Source organism: Oncorhynchus masou, unplaced genomic scaffold (assembly GCF_036934945.1).
Source record: "Oncorhynchus masou masou isolate Uvic2021 unplaced genomic scaffold, UVic_Omas_1.1 unplaced_scaffold_1707, whole genome shotgun sequence".
NCBI lineage: Eukaryota > Metazoa > Chordata > Actinopteri > Salmoniformes > Salmonidae > Oncorhynchus > Oncorhynchus masou.
This window is the reverse complement of record NW_027007231.1, coordinates 40,965-61,865: the sequence shown is the minus strand read 5'-3', so window position 1 is coordinate 61,865 and position 20,901 is coordinate 40,965. Positions and strand designations below refer to the sequence as shown.

The 20,901-nt window shown below is 50.5% G+C and overlaps 1 protein-coding gene across 1 annotated transcript in view; it reads right to left on the bottom strand.

Moving 5' to 3' along the window:
- Positions 1–18,857, bottom strand: part of LOC135532059 (putative pre-mRNA-splicing factor ATP-dependent RNA helicase DHX32) — a 65,058-nt gene extending 46,201 nt beyond the window's left edge. The window contains exons 1-5 of the mRNA XM_064959707.1: positions 18,267–18,857; positions 9,658–9,851; positions 7,264–7,393; positions 6,628–6,709; positions 6,151–6,314 (exon numbers count right to left, since the gene is read on the bottom strand). Of these exons, the coding sequence (XP_064815779.1) occupies positions 6,151–6,314; positions 6,628–6,709; positions 7,264–7,393; positions 9,658–9,851; positions 18,267–18,551 (855 nt within the window). The 5' untranslated portion in view covers positions 18,552–18,857. The remainder of the gene's footprint in view (positions 1–6,150; positions 6,315–6,627; positions 6,710–7,263; positions 7,394–9,657; positions 9,852–18,266) is intronic.
- Between the last annotated feature and the right edge of the window lie 2,044 nt (positions 18,858–20,901).

Here is a 20,901-nt window from a genome sequence, read left to right as displayed (position 1 = left end):
GAGAGCGGAGGAGCGGGGTGACGTGAGAGAACTTGGGAAGGTTGAACACCAGACGGGCTGCGGCGTTCTGGATGAGTTGTAGGGGTTTAATGGCACAGGCAGGGAGCCCAGCCAACAGCGAGTTGCAGTAATCCAGACGGGAGATGACAAGTGCCTGGATTAGGACCTGCGCCGCTTCCTGTGTGAGGCAGGGTCGTACTCTGCGGATGTTGTAGAGCATGAACCTACAGGAACGGGCCACCGCCATGATGTTGGTTGAGAACGACAGGGTGTTGTCCAGGATCACGCCAAGGTTCTTAGCGCTCTGGGAGGAGGACACAATGGAGTTGTCAACCGTGATGGCGAGATCATGGAACGGGCAGTCCTTCCCCGGGAGGAAGAGCAGCTCCGTCTTGCCGAGGTTCAGCTTGAGGTGGTGATCCGTCATCCACACTGATATGTCTGCCAGACATGCAGAGATGCGATTCGCCACCTGGTCATCAGAAGGGGGAAAGGAGAAGATTAATTGTGTGTCGTCTGCATAGCAATGATAGGAGAGACCATGTGAGGTTATGACAGAGCCAAGTGACTTGGTGTATAGCGAGAATAGGAGAGGGCCTAGAACAGAGCCCTGGGGGACACCAGTGGTGAGAGCGCGTGGCGAGGAGACAGATTCTCGCCACGCCACCTGGTAGGAGCGACCTGTCAGGTAGGACGCAATCCAAGCGTGGGCCGCGCCGGAGATGCCCAACTCGGAGAGGGTGGAGAGGAGGATCTGATGGTTCACAGTATCGAAGGCAGCCGATAGGTCTAGAAGGATGAGAGCAGAGGAGAGAGAGTTAGCTTTAGCAGTGCGGAGCGCCTCCGTGATGCAGAGAAGAGCAGTCTCAGTTGAGTGACTAGTCTTGAAACCTGACTGATTTGGATCAAGAAGGTCATTCTGAGAGAGATAGCGGGAGAGCTGGCCAAGGACGGCACGTTCAAGAGTTTTGGAGAGAAAAGAAAGAAGGGATACTGGTCTGTAGTTGTTGACATCGGAGGGATCGAGTGTAGGTTTTTTCAGAAGGGGTGCAACTCTCGCTCTCTTGAAGACGGGAGGGACGTAGCCAGCGGTCAGGGATGAGTTGATGAGCGAGGTGAGGTAAGGGAGAAGGTCCCCGGAAATGGTCTGGAGGAGAGAGGAGGGGATAGGGTCGAGCGGGCAGGTTGTTGGGCGGCCGGCCGTCACAAGAAGCGAGATTTCATCTGGAGAGAGAGGGGAGAAAGAGGTCAGAGCACAGGGTAGGGCAGTGTGAGCAGAACCAGCGGTGTCGTTTGACTTAGCAAACGAGGATCGGATGTCGTCGACCTTCTTTTCAAAATGGTTGACGAAGTCATCTGCAGAGAGGGAGGAGGGGGGGGAGGGGGAGGAGGATTCAGGAGGGAGGAGAAGGTGGCAAAGAGCTTCCTAGGGTTAGAGGCAGATGCTTGGAATTTAGAGTGGTAGAAAGTGGCTTTAGCAGCAGAGACAGAGGAGGAAAATGTAGAGAGGAGGGAGTGAAAGGATGCCAGGTCCGCAGGGAGGCGAGTTTTCCTCCATTTCCGCTCGGCTGCCCGGAGCTCTGTTCTGTGAGCTCGCAATGAGTCATCGAGCCACGGAGCGGGAGGGGAGGACCGAGCCGGCCTGGAGGATAGGGGACATAGAGAGTCAAAGGATGCAGAAAGGGAAGAGAGGAGGGTTGAGGAGGCAGAGTCAGGAGAAAGGTTGGAGAAGGTATGAGCAGAGGGAAGAGATGATAGGATGGAAGAGGAAAGAGTAGCGGGGGAGAGAGAGCGAAGGTTGGGACGGCGCGATACCATCCGAGTAGGGGCAGTGTGGGAAGTGTTGGATGAGAGCGAGAGGGAAAAGGATACAAGGTAGTGGTCGGAGACTTGGAGGGGAGTTGCAGTGAGGTTAGTGGAAGAACAGCATCTAGTAAAGATGAGGTCGAGCGTATTGCCTGCCTTGTGAGTAGGGGGGAAGGTGAGAGGGTGAGGTCAAAAGAGGAGAGGAGTGGAAAGAAGGAGGCAGAGAGGAATGAGTCAAAGGTAGACGTGGGGAGGTTAAAGTCGCCCAGGACTGTGAGAGGTGAGCCGTCCTCAGGAAAGGAGCTTATCAAGGCATCAAGCTCATTGATGAACTCTCCGAGGGAACCTGGAGGGCGATAAATGATAAGAATGTTAAGCTTGAAAGGGCTGGTAACTGTGACAGCATGGAATTCAAAGGAGGCGATAGATAGATGGGTAAGGGGAGAGAGAGAGAATGACCACTTGGGAGAGATGAGGATCCCGGTGCCACCACCCCGCTGACCAGAAGCTCTCGGGGTGTGCGAGAACACGTGGGCGGACGAAGAGAGAGTAGTAGGAGTAGCAGTGTTATCTGTGGTGATCCATGTTTCCGTCAGTGCCAGGAAGTCGAGGGACTGGAGGGAGGCATAGGCTGAGATGAACTCTGCCTTGTTGGCCGCAGATCGGCAGTTCCAGAGGCTACCGGAGACCAGGAACTCCACGTGGGTCGTGCGCGCTGGGACCACCAGATTAGGTGGCCGCGGCCACGCGGTGTGGAGCGTTTGTATGGTCTGTGCAGAGAGGAGAGAACAGGGATAGATAGACACATAGTTAACAGGGTACAGAAGAGGCTACGCTAATGCAAAGGAGATTGGAATGACAAGTGGACTACACGTCTCGAATGTTCAGAAAGTTAAGCTTACGTAGCAAGAATCTTATTGACTAAAATGATTGAAATGATACAGTACTGCTGGAGTAGGCTAGCTGGTAGTGGCTGCGATGTTGACACTACACTAATCAAGTCGTTCCGTCGAGTGTAATAGTTTCTACAGTGCTGCTATTCGGGGGCTAGCTGGCTAGCTAGCAAGGTTGATTGCGTTCCGTTACTTTAAAAGAACGACAATAGCTGGCTGGCTAACCTAGAAAATCGCTCTAGGCTACACAATTGTCTTAGATACAAAGACGGCTATGTAGCTAGCTAGCTACGATCAAACAAAACAAACCGTTGTACTGTAATAGTTACTACAGTGCTGCTATTCGGGGGCTAGCTGGCTAGCTACGTTAGAAGAACGACAATAGCTGGCCAGCTAACCTAGAAAATCGCTCTAGGCTACACAATTGTCTTAGATACAAAGACGGCTATGTAGCTAGCTAGCTACGATCAAACAAAACAAACCGTTGTACTGTAATAGTTACTACAGTGCTGCTATTCGGGGGCTAGCTGGCTAGCTACGTTAGAAGAACGACAATAGCTGGCCAGCTAACCTAGAAAATCGCTCTAGACTACACAATTGTCTTAGATACAAAGACGGCTATGTAGCTGGCTAGCTACGATCAAACAAACGTTAAGGACGACAAATAGCTGGCTAGCTAACCTCGGTAAATTAAGATAATCACTCTAAGTCTACACACTCTAAACTGCACAATTATCTTGGATACGAAGACAACTATGTAGCTAGCTGACACTACGCTAATCGAGTCGTTCAGTAGAGTGTAATAGTTTCTACAGTGCTAGTGGACAGTGGATGTTAGCTAGCTGCTTAGCTAGCTGCTGGGCAGATACGTTAGGACGACGAAATACGATAATTATGCAATTGTCGTTGATACAAAGACGGCTATGTAGCTGGCTAAGAAGAAATTGCTAAGATTAGACAAATCAAACCGTTGTACTATAACGAAATGTAATGAAAAGTTATACTACCTGCGGACCGAAGTGTAGATGCGACCGCTCGCTATTTATATAGCCCTTCGTACATCAGCTGATATCTCAAAGTGCTGTATAGAAACCCAGCCTAAAACCCCAAACAGCATCAATGGAGAAGTAGAATCACTATATATTTATAAAGTCCTTCGTACATCAGCTGATATCTCAAAGTGCTGTATAGAAACCCAGCCTAAAACCCCAAACAGCATCAATGGAGAAGTGAATCACTATATATTTATATAGCCCTTCGTACATCAACTGATATCTCTAAGTGCTGTACAGAAACCCAGCCTAAAACCCCAAACAGCAAGCAATGGAGAAGTAGAATCACTATGTATTTATATAGCCCTTCGTACATCAGCTGATATCTCAAAGTGCTGTACAGAAACCCAGCCTAAAACCCCAAACAGCATCAATGGAGAAGTGAATCACTATATATTTATATAGCCCTTCGTACATCAGCTGATATCTCAAAGTGCTGTACAGAAACCCAGCCTAAAACCCCAAACAGCAAGCAATGCAGGTGTAGATGCACGGGGTTAGGAAAAACTCCCTAGAAAGGCCAAAACCTAGGAAGAAACATAGTGTCTTCTCCTTGACCACGACACCCCAGGCTGGACGGTTCAACGTGAGGGGAAGAGAGGGCTTATCATGTCATAAATAGTTAACACATTTTGCTCGCAGACCCATCAATAGAAAAAAGGCTGAGTTGACATCCCTATTGACAGGCTTTAAAGCTCATTGTCACACACACATATGGTCCAGGACAACAAGACCTTTCAAAACGCTTTGTCATTCCAACAGACCACTAGGCAGACCACTAGGCAGAACACTAGGCAGAACACTAGGCAGACCACTAGGCAGACCACTAGGCAGACCACAAGGCAGACCACTAGGCAGACCACTAGGCAGACCACTAGGCAGACCACTAGGCAGACCACGAGGCAGACTACGAGGCAGACTACGAGGCAGACCACGAGGCAGACCACTAGGCAGACCACCAGGCAGACCACGAGGCAGACCACTTGGCAGACCACTAGGCAGACCACTAGGCAGACCACTAGGCAGACCACTAGGCAGAACACTAGGCAGACCACTAGGCAGACCACTAGGCAGACCACGAGGCAGACCACTAGGCAGACCACTAGGCAGAACACTAGGCAGACCACTAGGCAGACCACGAGGCAGACCACTAGGCATACCACTAGGCAGACCACTAGGCAGACCACTAGGCAGAACACTAGGCAGACCACTAGGCAGACCACTAGGCAGACCACGAGGCAGACCACTAGGCAGACCACGAGGCAGACCACTAGGCAGACCACGAGGCAGACCACTAGGCAGAACACTAGGCAGACCACCAGGCAGACCACGAGGCAGACCACTAGGCAGACCACTAGGCAGACCACTAAGCAGACCACTAGGCCATCACAGTCAAACACATGGAAGCAAAGAAAAGCAAAGGCAAACGAGACGGAGGACGAGACGGAGGACGAGACGGGGGACGAGACGGGGGACGAGACGGGGGACGAGACGGGGGACGAGACGGAGGACGAGACGGCGGACGAGACGGAGGACGAGACGGGGGACGAGACGGAGGACGAGACGGAGGACGAGACGGGGGACGAGACGGGGGACGAGACGGGGGACGAGACGGCGGACGAGACGGCGGACGAGACGGCGGACGAGACGGAGGGAAATGATCTGGAATGTTGCTTTGCCATCTAAACTTAATTAAGACGAGTCACACCACACATGATGAAAAAAGATAACATTGTGAGAGAGAATCTGCTTAAGGACAGAGGTCCTACTTAAGGACAGACCTGCTTAAGGACAGACCTGCTTAAGGACAGAGCTCCTACTTAAGGACAGACCTGCTTAAGGACAGAGCTCCTACTTAAGGACAGACCTGCTTAAGGACAGACCTGCTTAAGGACAGAGCTCCTACTTAAGGACAGACCTGCTTAAGGACAGAGCTCCTGCTTAAGGACAGACCTGCTTAAGGACAGAGCTCCTGCTTAAGGACAGACCTCCTGCTTAAGGACAGAGCTCCTGCTTAAGGACAGAGCTCCTGCTTAAGGACAGAGCTCCTGCTTAAGGACAGAGCTCCTGCTTAAGGACAGAGCTTCTGCTTAAGGACAGACCTCCTGCTTAAGGACAGAGCTCCTGCTTAAGGACAGAGCTTCTGCTTAAGGACAGAGCTCCTACTTAAGGACAGACCTGCTTAAGGACAGAGCTTCTGCTTAAGGACAGAGCTCCTGCTTAAGGACAGAGCTCCTACTAAAGGACAGAGCTCCTACTAAAGGACATAGCTCCTACTTAAGGACAGAGAGAGCTATGTCATGCCATCATTCAGTACATAGCACCACCAAAAACAAGTAATCGAGTTACGGACAAATACATGCACCATCATCACTGTTGAACTGTGTAAATGATCTCACCTGAGCTGAGGCCAAGAACAGCACCACATCTCCCTCCTCCTTGGTGCGGTGAATCTCCAGTACCAGTCTCAGAGCAGAGTAGAAGTAGTCTTTACTGCTACAGTTACTGTAGACCACCTCAGCTGGACAGAGGGCTTCCAGACTGACCACAGGGACGTGACTACCTGTCACGGCAGTGAACATTACTGTCAGTCCGGTCCGTGTTATCATTACATTCATTCTGAAACAGTCAGAATTCCGTTCCATGTTTTACTCATGTTCTAATTGAGCTACGGAGGTTAGTGATCAACGAAGTATCCCCACAGTGTTTTCAGTAAAGATCAAAGATCTCAGACGCCACAACCTCCATTCATCTAATCATCTGATAAACACAACAATGGGGGCCATGTGTTATTCTCTCTGGGTTGTTACAAAGAGCATCGTTTCCCATTCAAAAATCAATCAATCAATTAACGTATAGGAGGGTCGTTCCACTACCGTAGTGGGCCAGGAGCCTGTCAGTCATGGAGGACACAGTCAGGATCACCACCCTCAGGTCTGGTCTATGGACCAGGATGTCCTGCACAATCACAACAACAAAAAACTTTATTGACATGCAACAAACTGCTGTTACTAGGAATTTAACTTGAGCACAAAGAACGTACAAAACAAACACATCAATCAGATTAACAGAGGTGTTCGTTTTTGTTCTCTCTCTCTCTCTCTCTCTGTTTCCCTCTCTCTCTCTCTCTCTCTCTCTCTCTCTGTTTCCCTCTCTCTCTCTCTCTGTTTCATTCTCTCTCTCTCTCTGTTTCATTCTCTCTCTCTCTCTCTCTCTCTCTCTGTTTCCCTCTCTCTCTCTCTCTGTTTCCCTCTCTCTCTCTCTGTTTCCCTCTCTCTCTGTTTCCCTCTCTCTCTCTGTTTCCCTCTCTCTCTCTCTCTCTCTCTCTCTCTCTCTCTCTCTTTCTCTCTCTCTCTCTGTTTATCTCTCTCTCTCTCTGTTTCCCTCTCTCTCTCTGTTTCCCTCTCTCTCTCTGTTTCTCTCTCTCTCTCTAATCCAACAGATTCTATTAAGCTGAATGCCACTTCTAAAGAGAGAGTGAGAAAGGTCACAAAAGGTATTTCCCACCACACCTGGAGCAGTCCCAGCAGTAGGTCTGTGCTGACGGTTCTCTCATGAGCCTGGTCGATGACAATGGCCCCGTAGTGCTCCAACATGGGGTCACACATCATCTCCCTCAGTAGCAGGGCATCTGTACAGAACCTGGACCAGAACTGAGTTAACTAATGATGCAGATGGTAACATCTTTCAATGTCTTTCAATGCGTTCAATGCCGGTATGGAGCGTAGAGACCAGAAATGAGTGCCGATATACACTATATATACAAGAGTATGTGGACGCCCCTTCAAATTAGTGGATTAGGCTATTTCAGCCACAGCCATTGCTGACAGGTGTATAAAATCGAGTACACAGCCATGCAATCTCCATAGACAAACATTGTCAGTAGAATGGCCTGTACTGAAGAGCTCAGTGACTTTCAACGTGGCACCGTCATAGGATGCCACCTTTCCAACAAGTCAGTTTGTCAAATTTCTGCCCTGCTAGAGCTGCTCCAGTCAACTGTAAAAGCTGTTATTGTGAAATGGAAACATGTAGGAGCAACAACGGCTCTGCCCTGAAGTGGTAGGCCACACAAGCTCACAGAACGGGACCGCCGAGTGCTGAAGCGTGTAGAGCATAAAAATTATCTGTCCTCGGTTTCAACACTCACTACCGAATTCCAAACTGCCTCTGGAAGCAACATCAGCACAATAACTGTTCGTCGGGAACTTCATGTAATGGGTTTCCGTGGCTGAGCAGCCGCACACAAGCCTAAGATCACCATGCACAATGACAAGTGTTGGCTGGAGTGGTGTAAAGCGCGCTGCCTTTGGACTCTGGCGTGATGAATCCCGCTTCGCCATCTGGCAGTCTGACGGACAAATCTGGGTTTGTCGGATGCCAAGGGAACGCTACCTGCCTGAATGCATAGGGCCAACTGTAAAGTTTGGTGGAGGAGGAATAATGGTCTGGGGCTGTTTTTCGAAGTTTGGGCCCCTTAGTTCCAATGAAGGGAAATCTTAATACTTCAGCATACAATGACCTTCTAGATTGTTCCGTTCTTCCAACGTTGTGGCAACAGTTTGGGGGAGGCCCTTTCCTGTTTCAGAATGACTTTGCCCCCATTCACAAAGCGAGGTCCATACAGAAATGGTTTGTCAAGATTGGTGCGGAAGAACTTGACTGGCCTGCAGAGAGCCCTGACCTCAACCCCATTGAACACCTTTAGGATGAATTGGAACGCTGACTGCGAGCCAGGCCTAATCACCCAACATCAGTGCCCCTGACCTCACTAATGCTCTTGTGGCTGAATGGAAGTCAGTCCCAGCAGTAATGTACCAACATCTAGTGGAATGCCTTCCCAGAAGAGTGGAGGCTGTTATAGCAGCAATGTTCCAACATCTAGTGGAAAGCCTTCCCAGAAGAGTGGAGGCTGTTATAGCAGCAATGTCCCAACATCTAGTGGAAAGCCTTCCCAGAAGAGTGGAGGCTGTTATAGCAGCAATGTCCCAACATCTAGTGGAAAGCCTTCCCAGAAGAGGAAGCTGTTATAGCAGGGGGGACCAACTCCATATTAAAGCCCATGATTTTGGAATGAAATGTTGGGACAAGCAGGTGTCCACATTCTTTTGGTCATGTAGCATATATGCTTGCATGCTACTTAGACGCTAGTATGGCTATTGAGACATCCTCTTCAAAAAAAATTGTACCCCCTTTTCTCCCCAATTTTGAGGTATCCAATTGGTAGTTACAGCCTTACCTCATCGCTGCAACTCCCGTACGGACTCGGGAAAGGCGAAGGTCGAAAGCCGTGCGTCCTCCGAAACACAACCCAACCGAGCCGCACTGCTTCTTGACACAACGCACGCTTAACCGGGAAGCCAGCCGCACCAATGTGTGGGAGGAAACACCAAACACCTGGCGACCCGTGTCAGCGTGCACTGCCCCCGGTCCGCCACAGGAGTCACTAGTGACATGGACATCACTGCCGGCTAAACCCTCCCTAACCCGGACGATGCTGGGCAAATTGTGCACCGCCCCATGGGCCTCCCGGTCACAGCCGGCTGTGACAGAGCCTGGACTCGAACCCAGAATCTCTAGTGGCACAGCTAGCACCGCGATGCAGTGCCATAGACCACTGCAACACTCTGTCTGTCTGTCTGTCTGTGTGTGTGTCTGTGTGTACGTCTGTGTGTACGTCAGTGTGTGTGTGTGCGTGTTTTAGATCCAGACCTGAGCACAGTGTCAGTAGAACAGCAGGTCTCCAGGGGGATGGTGTAGCCCACTTCGGGAGGTGTGTGTGTGTGTGTGTGTGTATGTAGATCCAGACCTGAGCACAGTGTCAGTAGAACAGCAGGTCTCCAGGGGGATGGTGTAGCCCACTTCGGGAGGTGTGTGTGTGTGTGTGTGTGTATGTAGATCCAGACCTGAGCACAGTGTCAGTAGAACAGCAGGTCTCCAGGGGGATGGTGTAGCCCACTTCATGTCCAATGTTGACGTCCATCTCGTCAGCCACCCTGAGGGCCAGGCCCACCGCCTGCTGTGAGTGGATCTGGGTAGACACCGCCACGCCGTGCTGGTACTGGGCCGACAGGCAGAACTCTGCACACCACTGGGGGATCTGGGAGATGGAGACATTTTAGTTGATCATGTAGAAATTCAATTTCAAACCATTTCAGACCCACCTTATCAAAGGGTATTCATCCATCCAATCATTATGCATTCTAGTGAAACTACCAGAGTGACCTGACTCAAACAGGTTTAACAATATGAATCAACCAGAGTGATCTGACTCAAACAGGTTTAACAATATGAATCTTAATTTCTAAAGTCATTAATAGAACGGACAGAGAATTATAAAACATTATAATATTAATATTGTCGGACAACTTCAACGTGGAATAAGCAGTGTTAGTGAATTCAACAGTCGAATGAACAGTGTCGACCACAACACGGAGCCGGTGTGGACCACAACACGGAGCCGGTGTGGACCACAACACGGAGCCGGTGTGGACCACAACACGGAGCCGGTGTCGACCCCAACAGGGAGCCGGTGTCGACCACAACACGGAGCCGGTGTCGACCACAACACGGAGCCGGTGTCGACCACAACACTGAGCCGGTGTCGACCACAACCCGGAGCCGGTGTCGACCACAACACGGAGCCGGTGTCGACCACAACACGGAGCCGGTGTCGACAACAACACGGAGCCGGTGTCGACCACAACACGGAGCTTGTGTCGACCACAACACGGAGCCGGTGTCGACCACAACACGGAGCCGGTGTCGACCACAACACGGAGCCGGTGTCGACCACAACACGGAGCCGGTGTCGACCACAACACGGAGCCGGTGTCGACCACAACAGGGAGCCGGTGTCGACCACAACCCGGAGCCGGTGTCGACCACAACCCCGAGCCGGTGTCGACCACAACAGGGAGCCGGTGTGGACCACAACACGGAGCCGGTGTCGACCACAACAGGGAGCCGGTGTGGACCACAACACGGAGCCGGTGTCGACCCCAACAGGGAGCCGGTGTCGACCACAACACGGAGCCGGTGTCGACCACAACACGGAGCCGGTGTCGACCACAACACTGAGCCGGTGTCGACCACAACCCGGAGCCGGTGTCGACCACAACCCGGAGCCGGTGTCGACCACAACAGGGAGCCGGTGTCGACTACAACACGGAGCCGGTGTCGACCACAACACGGAGCTTGTGTCGACCACAACACGGAGCCGGTGTCGACCACAACACGGAGCCGGTGTCGACCACAACACGGAGCCGGTGTCGACCACAACACGGAGCCGGTGTCGACCACAACAGGGAGCCGGTGTCGACCACAACCCGGGAGCCGGTGTCGACCACAACCCGGAGCCGGTGTCGACCACAACAGGGAGCCGGTGTCGACTACAACACGGAGCCGGTGTCGACCACAACACGGAGCTTGTGTCGACCACAACACGGAGCCGGTGTCGACCACAACACGGAGCCGGTGTCGACCACAACACGGAGCCGGTGTCGACCACAACACGGAGCCGGTGTCGACCACAACAGGGAGCCGGTGTCGACCACAACCCGGAGCCGGTGTCGACCACAACCCCGAGCCGGTGTCGACCACAACAGGGAGCCGGTGTGGACCACAACACGGAGCCGGTGTCGACCACAACAGGGAGCCGGTGTGGACCACAACACGGAGCCGGTGTCGACCCCAACAGGGAGCCGGTGTCGACCACAACACGGAGCCGGTGTCGACCACAACACGGAGCCGGTGTCGACCACAACACTGAGCCGGTGTCGACCACAACCCGGAGCCGGTGTCGACCACAACCCGGAGCCGGTGTCGACCACAACAGGGAGCCGGTGTCGACTACAACACGGAGCCGGTGTCGACCACAACACGGAGCTTGTGTCGACCACAACACGGAGCCGGTGTCGACCACAACACGGAGCCGGTGTCGACCACAACACGGAGCCGGTGTCGACCACAACACGGAGCCGGTGTCGACCACAACACGGAGCCGGTGTCGACCACAACACGGAGCCGGTGTCGACCACAACACGGAGCCGGTGTCGACCACAACAGGGAGCCGGTGTCGACCACAACCCGGAGCCGGTGTCGACCACAACCCCGAGCCGGTGTCGACCACAACAGGGAGCCGGTGTCGACCACAACAGGGAGCCGGTGTCGACCACAACAGGGAGCCGGTGTCGACCACAACAGGGAGCCGGTGTCGACCACAACAGGTAGCCGGTGTCGACCACAACCCGGAGCCGGTGTCGACCACAACAGGGAGCCGGTGTCGACCACAACAGGGAGCCGGTGTCGACCACAACAGGGAGCCGGTGTCGACCACAACAGGGAGCCGGTGTCGACCACAACAGGTAGCGGGTGTCGACCACAACCCGGAGCCGGGTGTCGACCACAACCCGGAGCCGGTGTCGACCACAACAGGGAGCCGGTGTCGACCACAACTCGGAGCCGGTGTCGACCACAACAGGGAGCCGGTGTCGACCACAACATGGAGCCGGAGCCAGTGTCGACCAAAACACGGAGCCGGTGTCGGCCACAACAGGGAGCCGGTGTCGACCACAACAGGGAGCCGGTGTCGACCACAACCCGGAGCCGGTGTCGACCACAACCCGGAGCCGGTGTCAACCACAACAGGGAGCCGGTGTCGACCACAACCCGGAGCCGGTGTCGACCACAACATGGAGCTGGAGCCGGTGTCGACCAAAACACGGAGCCGGTGTCGACCACAACAGGGAGCCGGTGTCGACCACAACCCGGAGCCGGTGTCGACCACAACAGGGAGCCGGTGTCGACCACAACAGGGAGCCGGTGTCGACCACATTTACATTTAAGTCATTTAGCAGACGCTCTTATCCAGAGCGACTTACAAATTGGTGAATTCACCTTCTGACATCCAGTGGAACAGCCACTTTACAATAGTGCATCTAAATCATTTAGGGGGTGGGGGGGTGAGAAGGATTACTTTATCCTATCCTAGGTATTCCTTGAAGAGGTGGGGTTTCAGGTGTCTCCGGAAGGTGGTGATTGACTCCGCTGTCCTGGCATCGTGAGGGAGTTTGTTCCACCATTGGGGGCCAGAGCAGCGAACAGTTTTGACTGGGCTGAGCGGGAACTGACCACAACCCGGAGCCGGTGTCGACCACAACAGGGAGCCGGTGTCGACCACAACCCGGAGCCGGTGTCGACCACAACCCGGAGCCGGTGACACACTAGTGACAAGGACCAGCTCCTACTAATTGTATTGTGCTAAACTGCTGTGGCAGCAAGTGACAGCTTCAGAGGATTAGTACCTAACAGCTGGAGGCCAGAGGGGGAGAGGGGAGGGGAGGGGAGGGAAGGGGAGGGAGGGGTGGGAGGGAGGGAGGGAGGGGAGGGAGAGGGGAGGGAGAGAGAGAGAGATGGGAGGGAGAGGGGAGAGAGGGGAGGGAGAGAGGGGAGAGGGGAGGGAGAGAGAGAGAGAGAGGGGAGGGAGAGGGGAGAGAGGGGAGGGAGAGAGGAGAGAGGGGAGGGAGAGAGAGAGACAGGGGAGGGAGAGGAGAGAGAGGGGAGGGAGGGAGAGACAGGGGAGGGGAGGGAGAGAGGGGAGGGAAGGGAGGTGAGGGGGAGAGAGAGAGAGAGAGAGAGAGAGAGAGATAGAGGGGAGGGAGAGACAGGGGGAGGTAGAGAGAGAGGGAGGGAGAGACAGGGGAGGGGAGGGAGAGAGGGAGGGAGAGAGGGGAGGGAGGGCCTTAAGACCCATGTTATACAGGGGAAATTCACAGTTAGCTTCACACTGTCACTCAATTCAATTCAATTCAAGGTGATTTATTAGCATGGGAAACATATGTTAACATTACGTTGGCAAAGCAAGTGAGGTAGATAATAAACAAAAGTGAAATATCCAATAAAAATGAACAGTAAACATTACACTCACAAAAGTTCCAAAAGAATAAAGACATTTCAAATGTTATATTATGTCTTTATACAGTGTTGCAACGAAGTACAAAATGGAAAATAAATAAGCATAAATATGGGTTGTATTTACAATGGGGTTTGTTCTTCACTAGTTGACCTTTTCTTGTGGCAACAGGTACTAGAATGCCTCGAATGAATACCTCTCTAATCTTACAACAGGTACTAGAATGCCTAGAATGAATACCTCTCTAATCTTACAACAGGTACTAGAATGCCTAGAATGAATACCTATCTAATCTTACAACAGGTACTAGAATGCCTCGAATGAATACCTCTCTAATCTTACAACAGGTACTAGAATGCCTTACTACATTTGCACACACTGCATATAGATTTTTCTATTGTGTTATTGACTGTACGCTTGTTTATTCCATGTGTAACTCTGTGTTGTTGTTTGTGTCGCACTGCTTTGCTTTATTTTGGCCAGGTCTCAGTTGTCAATGAGAACTTGATCTCAACTGGCCACCTGGTTAAATAAAGGTTAAATATATATATATTTTTTAAAACACATCACAAATCCTACTGCTGTGATTGGTCACTGTAGGATTTTGCCCAGTAGATATGGGAGGTTATCAAAATCGGTTTGTTTTCAAATTCTTTATGGATCTGTGTAATCTGAGGGAAATATGTGTCTCTAATATGGTCATACATTGGGCAGGAGGTTAGGAAGTGCAGCTCAGTTTCCAACTCATTTTGTGGGCAGTGAGCACATAGCCTGTCTTCACTTGAGAGCCATGTCTGCCTACGGCGGCCTTTCTCAATAGCAAGGCTATGCTCACTGAGTCTGTACATAGTCAAAGCTTTCCTTAAGTTTGGGTCAGTCACAGTGGTCAGGTATTCTGCCACTGTGTACTCTCTGTTAATGTCCAAATAGCATTCTAGTTTTGTCAGTTTTGATATTGATTCTTCCAATGTGTCAAGTGAAAATCTTTTTGTTTTCTCATGATTTGGTTGGGTCTAATTGTGTTGCTGTTCTGGGGCTCTGTGGGGTCTGTTTGTGTTTGTGAACAGAGCCCCAGGACCAGCTTGCTTAGGGGACTCTTCTCCAGGTTCATCTCTCTGTAGCTGATGGCTTTGTTATGGAAGGTTTGGGAATCACTTCCTTTTAGGTGGTTGTAGAATTTAATGGCTCTTTTCTGGATTTGTATAATTAGCGGTTATTGGCCTAATTCTGCTCTGCATGCATTATTTGGTGTTCTACGTTGTACACGGAGGATATTTTTGCAGAATTCTGCATGCAGAGTCTCAATTTAGTGTTTGTCCCATTTTGTGAATTCTTGGTTGGTGAGCGGACCCCAGACCTCACAACCATAAAGGGCAATGAGTTGTATAGCTGATTCAAGTATGTTTATCCAGATCCTAATTGGTATGTCAAATTTTCCGTTCTTGCCTTGAAGAAGGGCATTTTCAGAGCCAGAGCCAGACTCTTTGTCTCTGGGAATGTGACCGTGAGACATTCATAGCCAGATCATCAATTTCGCCATAATCAGTGTCATTCAGCACCTAGGGACATTCCCTGTGTAGCACACAGGCAGAACAAATGCCAACAATCCTCTCTGAAGTTTATACTCGTAGTTCTAGAATCTAATTGAATAGAATAGAATCTAATTGAATAGAATAGAATCTAATTGAATAGAATAGAATCTAATTGAATATAATAGAATATAATTGAATAGAATAGAATTTAATTAGGATCTAATTGAACTATGTTTTTGGAAGCACTGCAGGAAAGAGATCCCATGGGACTTGCATCAACCACCCGAGTGGCACAGTGGTCTAAGGCACTGCATATCAGTGGTAGAAGCATCACTACAGACACTCTGGTTCGATTACAGGCTGTATCACAACCGGCCGTGATTGGGAGTCACATAGGGCGGCGTACAATTGGGCCCAGCATTGTCCGGTTTTGGCCGGTGTAGGCTGTCAACTGACTTGCCTAGTTAAATAAAAGTTTTAAAAAAAAGAGTTTTCCAAGATACAATGGATTTTTGTTTAAAACATCTCTGGCTCAAACAAAGACACAGCACAGTGCACAACCCCTGGAATGAATAGCCATATACCCATTAACCATGTGCTCATACTTCTGCTTCGAAAACATCTAAATCAGATTACAGTGAGAGGGAGAGGCCATTCAATACTCACATCTGTCCCTAGACTCATTGGACAACTGGGTTAGGTTGGGGATATTAACTACTAAAGTGATGCATACGTGACTAATGGGAATTGGGGTATTTACAGGTATTTGGTCATATTAAACCCATGAACTCAGTCATCATATGAAAGGAGTGGATTCTTAACCTGGATGCCTGTCTGCTTCTGCTCTCTGGACATGGCTTCACAATATAGCAATGGAGCAGGCAGAAGCACCAACAGATCTGAGGCCAGGCTAGAGAGATCAGATCTGGGACCAGGCTAGAGAGATCAGATCTGGGACCAGGCTAGGTGAGATCAGATCTGAGACCAGGCTAGGTGAGATCAGATCTGGGATCAAGCTAGGTGAGATCAGATCTGGGACCAGGCTAGAGAGATAAGATCTGGGACCAGGCTAGGTGAGATCAGATCTGACACCAGGCTAGTGAGATCAGATCTGGAACCAAGCTAGGTGAGATCAGATCTGGGTCCAGGCTAGCGAGATCAGATCTGGGACCAGGCTAGGTGAGATCAGATCTGGGTCCAGGCTAGGTGAGATCAGATATGGGACCAGACTAGTGAGATCAGATCTGGGACCAGGCTAGTGAGATCAGATATGGGACCAGACTAGTGAGATCAGATCTGGGACCAGGCTAGTGAGATCAGATCTGGGACCAGGCTCGGTGAGATCAGAAATAGGACCAGACTAGTGAGATCGGATCTGGGACCAGGCTAGTGAGATCATATCTGGGACCAGGGCTAGTGAGATCAGATCTGGGACCAGGCTAGAGAGATCAGATCTGGGACCAGGGCTAGCAAGATCAGATCTGGGACCAGGCTGGAGAGATCAGATCTGGCACCTGGCACCAGGCTAGTGAGATCAGATCTGGGACCAGGGCTAGTGAGATCAGATCTGGGACCAGGGATAGCGAGATCAGATCTGGGACCAGGGATAGTGAGATCAGATCTGGGACCAGGCTAGGTGAGATCAGATCAGATCTGGGACCAGGTGATATCAGATCTGGGACCAGGCTAGTGAGATCAGATCTAGGACCAGGCTAGGTGAGATCAGATCTGGGACCAGGCTAGGTGAGATCAGATCTGGGACCAGGGCTAGTGAGATCAGATCTGGGACCAGGGCTAGGTGAGATCAGATCTGGGACCAGGGCTAGGTGAGATCAGATCTGGGACCAGGGCTAGTGAGATCAGATCTGGGACCAGGGCTAGGTGAGATCAGATCTGGGACCAGGGCTAGTGAGATCACATCTGGGACCAGGGCTAGTGAGATCACATCTGGGACCAGGGCTAGTGAGATCACATCTGGGACCAGGGCTAGTGAGATCAGATCTGGGACCAGGGCTAGTGAGATCACATCTGGGACCAGGGCTAGTGAGATCAGATCTGGGACCAGGGCTAGTGAGATCAGATCTGGGACCAGGGCTAGTAAGATCAGATCTGGGACCAGGGCTAGCGGATTCTGGTGTAAGTAAACAGAGTCATATCTAAAGTCGTATGTGCAGCTTCAGGGTCTAAGACATAGGAGTCTCTCTGTCCCAAATAGCATGATGTTCCCTGTGGAGTGCACTACTTTTGACCAGATCCTACAGGGTCCAGGACAACAGTAGTGCAATACGTAGGCGATAGGGTGCCATTTGGGACGAAAACATAGCTAATTGTATTAATATCAGGTTCCCTGCAGGCTGGAGCTATATTTATAAGGGTCCCAATGGAAGACTGACCTTCCCAATGCAGCCGGCTGGCATTTCACACTTTACAACAAGATCCTGGTAGAAGTCTATTACTTGAATGCTGTCACTTATTTTTTGCTTCAATAACAACTCTATACTACACTTATATAAAAAAAACTCCAGTGTAAGGAATTATGATGTGGATGAGATCTGGAGAAAAAGCTAATAGCAGGACATTAGAAAAGGTATTGGTCGCAGACTATGAAGTAGCTGGCGTGTTTTTGTTGCCTATTTAGACGTCTTCCACATGTCATGTATAGAATGTATGCTACTATTTTTTTTATACCTTTATTTAACCAGGCAAGTGAGTTAAAAACAAATTCTTATTTTCAATGACGGCTTGGGAACAGTGGGTTAACTGCCTGTTCAGGGGCAGAACGACAGATTTGTACCTTGTCAGCTCGGGAGTTTGTACTTGAAACCTTCCGGTTACTAGTCCAACGCTCCAACGGGCTACCCTGCCTCCCCCACACTCTAACCGCTAGGCTACCATGCCGCCCCTATACCAATTAAGACATTTGCAACAAAAGCAATACATAATTATATAAATACTAGATACTGTATTGGGAATCAAAGGGGAAATATTGTTTTTCTCTATTATTATTTTAGAAATTTGTTGAAAATATTATTTTAGATCTGAATACTCTCCTATTAATTCCACAACTCACCTGTGTACTTTTCCCAGTTTTAGTTGTACCAGATACTATAACAAGTCGATTGTTCACCAGGATATCCAAAAATTCCTCTCTAGCTTTCCAAACAGGTAGAGACTGTCTCTCTTGCAGTAGTTTATAATAACGAGAGGAGAAAGGCAATCCATCAAATCGGTTCAACTCCAGATCCTCTCCGAAGACAAAAGCTTCTTCCACGTAGTCAGCAGTTTCCGAATCCGAACAAATCTCTTTCTCCATCAAATGCTTGTCCTGCTCGGACATGGTTGATCTCTCCGCCATGGAAATGATCGAGGATCCCGTCGGGAGAGCAACAACTGTTGCCAACAGATATAATCAAAAGGCACAGAGAACCGTTTATCCTTCTAAAAAATGAACTCACCGACACATTATAATCCATGTAACAATCCCAACGTTGACTTGGAGTTCAATGTATAATCCAAAACAGATTTCCGTTAATGTTTTGTTGACAAATGTGAAGAGATTTCAGGACAAACAACATGCAGTTTTTTGTTCTTATGTCGGATTAAAACTCTATCACCGTTTCTCGTCTGTCAATCCGCAGCGACCTGTTGCGCTATTGACCACTGGCATGGTCAAACACGTGGGATGATTTGCATAGGCTCCACGAGTCGCGTGAACAAGAATTAATGTGCGCCTACACATGATCACGTGACCACTAGGCCGACTGTAGACTAATAACCCTCTTATAATAATCGAATAAAATTGACAGGGAGAGGGGGTGTGCACCAGTGGAGGCTGGTGGAATGAGTTATAGGAGGACGGGCTCGTTGTAATGGCTGTAATGGAATTATAGGAACAGATTCAAATGTTGTTTCCATATGTTTGATGTGTTTGATACCGTTCCATTCCAACCATAGAAGCAAGGGGAAATAAAGTCCAGATGTTTGTTTTTTTATAGTGGAGATCAAGTTAATGAATTGGCTGGCTGGGCGGATGGGACAGCGGATGCTGCAGGGAATTCTCAGATGGAGAACATACATAGATTTACACGCGCTAAACATTTTTTTTAAAGTATGATTTAGAACGCGTCTCAACCAATCACAATGCTTGTTTTGACAAACCCATTGTTGGAGGCGTGGCCTTATGTCAGCTCTGTTTGGCCACCCATGGCATAAAGTGTCATGCCCGTTCATCAGTTATGGTACACTCTGTTAAGATTGTATATTGCTGGTTCTGCAATCTGAATGAAATTAAACTTAATGCATATGCTTTCATAGAGTTAACTAGTGTTATTGTCGAGACAGTCACCGTTTTGTTACATTAGGTCATCTGGAGTTATACCTTAGTGTAACAGTATAGCTTCCGTCCCTCTCCTCGCTCGAACAAGAGACCCTCTGCACACATCAACAACAGTCACCCTCGAAGCATCGTTACCACAAAAGCCGCGGCCCTTGCAGGGCAAGGGGAACCACTACTTCAGGTCTCAGAGAGAGTGACGTCACCGATTGAAACGCTCTTAGCGCGCACCACCGCTAACAAGCTCGCCATTTCATAACCATTTTCACTGTAGTGTCCAAAACGTCTTTCAAGCTATCAGGCATTTCCTTGGCAGTAAGAGCCTCTTGGTGGATGCTGTAGTGTACCCAAGAGCCTCCGGGTGGATGCTGCAGTGTACCCAAGAGCCTCTCAGTGGATGCTGCAGTGTACCCAAGAGCCTCCGGGTGGATGCTGTAGTGTACCCAAGAGCCTCCGGGTGGATGCTGCAGTGTACCCAAGAGCCTCTCAGTGGATGCTGCAGTGTACCCAAGAGCCTCCGGGTGGATGCTGCAGTGTACCCAAGAGCCTCCGGGTGGATGCTGCAGTGTACCCAAGAGCCTCTCAGTGGATGCTGCAGTGTACCCAAGAGCCTCCGGGTGGATGCTGCAGTGTACCCAAGAGCCTCTCGGTGGATGCTGCAGTGTACCCAAGAGCCTCTCGGTGGATGCTGCAGTTTACCCAAGAGCCTCTTGGTGGATGCTGTAGTGTACCCAAGAGCCTCTCGGTGGATGCTGCAGTGTACCCAAGAGCCTCTCGGTGGATGCTGCAGTTTACCCAAGAGCCTCCGGGTGGATGCTGCAGTGTACCCAAGAGCCTCTCGGTGGATGCTGCAGTTTACCCAAGAGCCTCCGGGTGGATGCTGCAGTGGACCCAAGAGCCTCTGGGTGGATGCTGCAGTGGACCCAAGAGCCTCCGGGTGGATGCTGCAGTGTACCCAAGAGCCTCTCAGTGGATGCTGCAGTGTACCCAAGAGCCTCTCGGTGGATGCTGCAGTGTACCCAAGAGCCTCTCGGTGGATGCTGCAGTGGACCCAAGAGCCTCTCGGTGGATGCTGCAGTGGACCCAAGAGCCTCTCAGTGGATGCTGCAGTGTACCCAAGAGCCTCTCGGTGGATGCTGCAGTGGACCCAAGAGCCTCTCAGTGGATGCTGCAGTGTACCCAAGAGCCTCTCAGTGGATGCTGTAGTGGACCCAAGTGGCGTCAGGAGCAACTGCTTGCACGCGCGTTACCACTCCACTGTGTCTCCCTGACATGGCGTTTGCGCCATCAGTACAGATACCAACATGAGCAGCAGCTACGATTGGCTACATAAGGACCATGAGTGGATTTCCCGCGAGAGAGTAACGGTTAA